The sequence below is a fragment of the Narcine bancroftii genome, chromosome 3 (assembly GCF_036971445.1).
Source record: "Narcine bancroftii isolate sNarBan1 chromosome 3, sNarBan1.hap1, whole genome shotgun sequence".
Taxonomy (NCBI): Eukaryota; Metazoa; Chordata; class Chondrichthyes; order Torpediniformes; family Narcinidae; genus Narcine; species Narcine bancroftii.
The window spans coordinates 220,245,217-220,250,638 of record NC_091471.1 but is presented as its reverse complement, the minus strand read 5'-3'; the positions used below and the strand labels follow the sequence as shown (position 1 = coordinate 220,250,638).

At 48.4% G+C, this 5,422-nt stretch overlaps 1 protein-coding gene across 1 annotated transcript; it reads left to right on the top strand.

Moving 5' to 3' along the window:
- The first annotated feature begins 1,120 nt into the window (after positions 1–1,120).
- On the top strand, positions 1,121–5,100 carry LOC138758146 (lecithin retinol acyltransferase-like). The gene is made up of 2 exons (XM_069926666.1): positions 1,121–1,658; positions 4,216–5,100. The coding sequence occupies exons 1-2, from the start codon at positions 1,200–1,202 to the stop codon at positions 4,378–4,380; spliced, it is 624 nt and encodes a 207-aa protein (XP_069782767.1). The 5' UTR covers positions 1,121–1,199; the 3' UTR covers positions 4,381–5,100.
- Positions 5,101–5,422: the final 322 nt, after the last annotated feature.

The following is a 5,422-nucleotide window of genomic DNA, read 5'->3' as shown; positions in this document are numbered from 1 at the left end:
CAAAACCCGTAAAGGACAGCGGTTTAGAAGTGGGGAAAATAAAAAGCAGATTTGGATTTTTATGAAGGTTGCATAAAAGTCCATTGCTTTGTGATGCTACACATTGAACCCCTTGATAACGCCACTGTCAACAAGCAGTTAGGTTGCACCGAAGTAATCCCTGCCGTCCTTCTGATGCTGGATTCATGTTGAGCGTTGACTTCACTTCCAATTATCCTGCATTTTCGTTAAAAAAAAGCTTTCACCAGTTCTCTCCGTAAAGGAGGATAAAGCGCCTCTCGTTTGCCACAATCGAGTGGCATGCACATTAAACGCTAAAAATTAACTACTTTTATGAACTTAATCTATCCTCCGAACATAGTCCTTGTCCAATATTACTTCACTCACTGATATAATATTACCTATTATAAATTGGCATCTTCGGCTGAGAATCAAAGTCTAAAGTCGAAGAGGATACATTCGAAGGGAATTCAATTTTGAGGTGGGCAGGATACGCCGATGGGGTGGAAACTTTTCCATAGATGGGCCGGCTTTTGTTCTTCTGGACCCAACTGTGCTCTGGGTGCGGTGGGATTGGGGCGGGATGGGCATGGGGCTATGCGTGTGAGTCTAGGGAGACGGATTTCCAAGGTCTAGCTTGGCTGGTATTCGGACAACGTAGGGGGGGGGGGCTGGATCTGGGTGCGGGAGGGGCAATATGGTTCTTCTGGGTAGTGGGGGGTGAGGGTGCCTGGGGGCTGATTCTAGGCCTGGGGCATCTAGACGTGTCGTGATGTTGGGCCTGGGCAAGTGGGAACCCAGGGAAGGGGAGTCTGGGATGAGGGCACTTGGAGACGGTTCAGACAATGGGGGTGAGGGGGTGGTCTGGATCTTAGTCCGGGTGCTGGGCGAGCCTGCGATTGGGGGGGAGGGGGGTATCTGTCTGCGGGAAGGTGTCAGGGTTTGGGGAAGAGCAATAGGGGCGGGGGTGTCTGGGTCTGTGTCTGCTTCGGATTGGTCGTTTCTCAGTTTGCGAACCGACCAATGGCGGCGCCGATGTCCCGGCGGCTGGCCAATCAGCGTTGGGCTTGGGTGCGGGACTCGCGGGTGTATGAAAAGACGCTCCCGCCGCCGCTGATGGAGCTGAAGGTCGGGAGTTGCCAAGCGGCGGGAGCCAAGGGGCGAGTCTTCCCGATCTGCAGCCATTAAAGCCGGACGGCATGGCTTCCGAGGCGGACAGGAACGCGAACTACTGCGAGACGTCGTCGCTGAAAAGAGGGGATCTCTTGGAGGTGCCGCGGACCCTGTTCACGCACTATGGCATCTATCTGGGAGCCGGGCACGTTGCTCATCTGATGCCCGACATCCTGCCCGTGTTCACCGAAGACCAGAAGGCGATCGGCGACGTGGTGACCAACCAGCGGCTCATCCTGGGCGTCATCTCCAGGAATGCTCGCATCAGGGTGGACACGGTGGAGGATTTTGCCTACGGAGCTTGCATTCTGGTCAACCACATGGACCGGCTGATGTGCAAAAAGCTGGCTCTGCCGAACGAAGAGGTGGCCAGGCGAGCAGAGAAGCTGGTGGGGAGCACGGAGTACAGCCTGCTGTGGAATAACTGCGAACATTTCGTGACTCACTGTAGATATGGTACTGCCGTCAGCATCCAGACCGACAAGGTAAAGCCGGCCCGCTCCTGGAGACTTGCTCCCCACGCTCCGCGTCGTCGCGTGTCGACTCGAACAAGTATCTGACAGCTCATCTCTGTCCCAGTCGGAGCCTCGATGGTTGCAATGACATTTGAATAGAACCGGGCGCGGATCAAAGATGTATTTCACCCCCCCCCCCCTATAATGTTACTCTTTCTGGCTCCGTCAAACATCGTGCCCTCTTAAAATGGCTTCTGGGGGGGGGTGGGGGGAGTCCTCAAAAGTCCCAAATTGCCTGATTCCTCCTTGGTGGCGGCTGCAGGACACTTGGGCACTGGGCGGCTTTCGTGCGGGTCCGAGCTTCCCTGGAAAGGCGAGTTGCCCCTGCGGCGCTCGGGATAACCTCTCCGGTGATGAGATGTGGACGGCGTTGTTCCAACATCTGCGGTAACTCCGGAACGGGGACTGCTTTCTTCCATCCATACTCTTTCTCTCTCTCTCTCTCTCTCTCTCTCTTACACCCCCCGCCCCGGACCGTCCCAAATCTAGATCATTGAGAAGGAATTTCAAAATGGGACCGCTCACCCCCCCCCAAACCCTTTCTGCTGTTGTTCCCGAGTGGCTTCGTATCGTGGTTGTCCCCCTGCATCCTCCCCCACTGCGCCCGTAAAGTTTGAACAGGATGTTGCTTCTCCCCCCACCCCCGCTCCATTCATCCCAAATCCAGTCTCTGACCGCATTTATTCGCATCGTTCTCCAGGGCATTAGCCGTGCATTTACCTCCGTACAGCCCCGCCAGCATTCCTGCTTGTATCCCAGCGGGCTGAATTGGTGTCCTCTTGCATTCATTCACCTGATCATGGCTTCCTGTTTGTTATCTTCTAGTGCCGGGATTCCGCGTCTTGTCCGACTCCTGTTATCTTTGAAGTGCATTTGATTATTCTTGCTTTTCACGTTTATTTTGTCCTTGGAGCTGACCGAATTAACGTTCTGATGGAGTACAGACTCTTGTGATAAAACATGCTATTTCACAAGCATCAAAACACCTTTTAGGTTGCTATTAAGAATAGGGTCAGGAGTTGGACATCTGACCCTAGACAGACCGACCTGCCTTTCCCCCCGACGCAATTCAACAATCTATCTAACTGTCTGAAATATAGTTAATAGGACAGCCTCTCCTGCTTCTTTCGAGAATTCCACAGATTCACTCTCTGAGAGAAGCAGTTCCTCCTCATCTCTGTCTTAAATGGACAGCCCTGAATCTTGAGGCTATGTCCCTTAGGTCCAGTCTTGCCTACTAATAGAAACAGCGTTCCTGCCTTTATCTTATCCATCCCTTCCATGATTTTATGTTTCTCGAAGATCCTTTCTCATTCTTCTGAATTCCCAATGAGTATAGTCCTGGGTGACTCAGACTCATTATCTCTGCAATCAATCTGGTGAACCTCCTCTAATCTGATTTCTCAAGTAAGGAGAGGAGAATCTCACACAATAGTTAGGTGTGGTTGTGGCAGAACCTCCCTACTTATGAATTCAGTCCCTCCAGTAGTTGAGGCTAAGCATGCCATTTGACTTCTTGTTTATCTGCAAACCAAACTTTTCTGGTTAATGTACAAGCACACCCAAATCCATCCACACAATATTGTGTTGCAACTTTTCACCATCAGTGGTTCTCTTTTTTGCCCTAGGCCCCACTTTAATTTTACAAAAAACATATGCCCCACCATTAGCATATTTAAAAGAAGCTTTAATTAAATCATTTACTGCAAGTGTATTTCAATGCAATGAAGGCCGGGAATACACCGAACAAATCTGGGGGCTGTGGGGCAGATGAGAATCTTTGGAAAATAGAATAGGATTAGTGTTGGATTGCTCTAAATTCAAAATTCAAGATTATTGTATTGCCACGTAATAAAACAGAAAATCTGATATTACACAAAATTTCCTTTAGACCACTGTAAGGCAGGCAAATATTGGCTATCAGCAGAAATTGCCCAGCACCCTTTTCAGCCAGACAAAGAGAAGCAAAAATGAGTCCCCCGAGAGTCACTAAATGGTACATGGCTTGACCTGCAGCATTTCCGCAACCTCTGCAGCCACACAGTCTACAATCCAAACCATCAGCTTCCTGAGCTATAGATACACACTTCAGACTTGATCAGGAAGCCTCCAGCACCCTCTCGCCTCCCAGTTCCGATCCCCAATGCCCCTTCAGCCATTCTCGAGCCAATTTCCTGCAGTTCGCACACTGGTGTGAGTCCTTTAACTGCAGTTGCCAGCGGTCTACAACCTCCATGGGTTCCATTGCCTTAAGTTGCTAATAGCCCATTTACTGTGAGGGTCCTCCAGCCGCAGAATCCCTCAGTGATCGTCTGCTGTGGTCACTGTCCCGTAGGTCATCTCCCCTGCTTCTCCTCAAATGGGGGCGGGGCGGTCTTCCTGTTTTCAGGTGCCCTGCGCCAGTCCTCTGCTTCCCCAGAGTCTGCAACCCCTCATGGCTGCTGTTGATCATAGATGCTGCCATCTTTGTCCCAGACCCCTGCGGCCACAGGATTTTAAAATAAAGTACTGTCGGCTCTTTTAACAGGCTGCTGTAATCCTGCACAGAGCCAATGGCAGACGGATTGGATGGTTGGACCCCACAAGGAGGACTGAGAATTTGCTCCAATTGTTAAGCCAACACGGTAGAATCAAGAGCATGTTTCCATGTCCCATGACTCAACAACTTTTACTGGGAGAAAATTGCAAATGATACTGGTCACTTATCTAAAGGGAGTTGCCTTCAATCATCACTGATCATTTTGATTAAGAAGCATTTCAGTGGAAGGGAGAGATTTTCCAAATGGCTATAACCTGGTACATTTTTTTAATAATTCGCTTTATGTCTCAGACCTACCATTGGTAGATCCATTCCTCAAATAAGAAAAGAAGACCTTGATTGCCAGAAAAAAAACTCAATTCTATCCTCTCAGTTTGGAGGCAGTTTTGGAAACCTGCAGGATCCTGTGGTTATAATCTGTCCACCCATCCAAAATATTAACCTTGTCATCAGGGACGAGCAAAAGATGTAAGGTAGTTTTGGACCTCGAGATTTGTGAAATACAAGTGAAGCATGGTAGCCCAGAAACAGCCGTGATTCCTTTCAACTTAATAATCCTATTATTTCTCTGTTGTATGAATGAAAGACAGAGTGAATAAATAGCTGTGGACTTTCAAGGGTATTTCAAGAAATACATTGATAACTGTGTCCATCCAAAATCCTATTGACCATGCATTTTGTACAGTGTAGAAGATTAATACTGAGGGTAGTCAAAAATCAGTTTCTTGCTCATTGAACCATAGAACACTACAGCACAGAAAACAGGCCATTCAGTCCTTCTAATCTGTGCCGTAATATCATACCACAAGTCCCACGGATCTGCACCCTTTTCATAACTCTCCAGAACTCTCTCATCCAATTTATTCTTAAAATTTCTTGGCTTTCTTCTTTTGGGGTTTCTAGGGTGGGGGGGGGGTGGGTTAACCATCATGAAGTGTATAATGGTTTACTATTTTTTTTACTGGTACCTTTTTGATTTTGTAACTGACTTCATGTTATGCACAAAGCAGTTCAATAAAATATTCAAAAAAATTAAGAGTGAGCTCACATTCACCATGTCAGATGGCAGCTCATTCCATTCTCCCACCACTCTCTGAGTGAAAAAGTTCCCCCTAATGTCTTCCCCAAAAACCTTTCCCCTTTCACCTTAAAGCCATGTCCCCTCAGATTTATCTCTTCTAATCCAAGTGGAAAG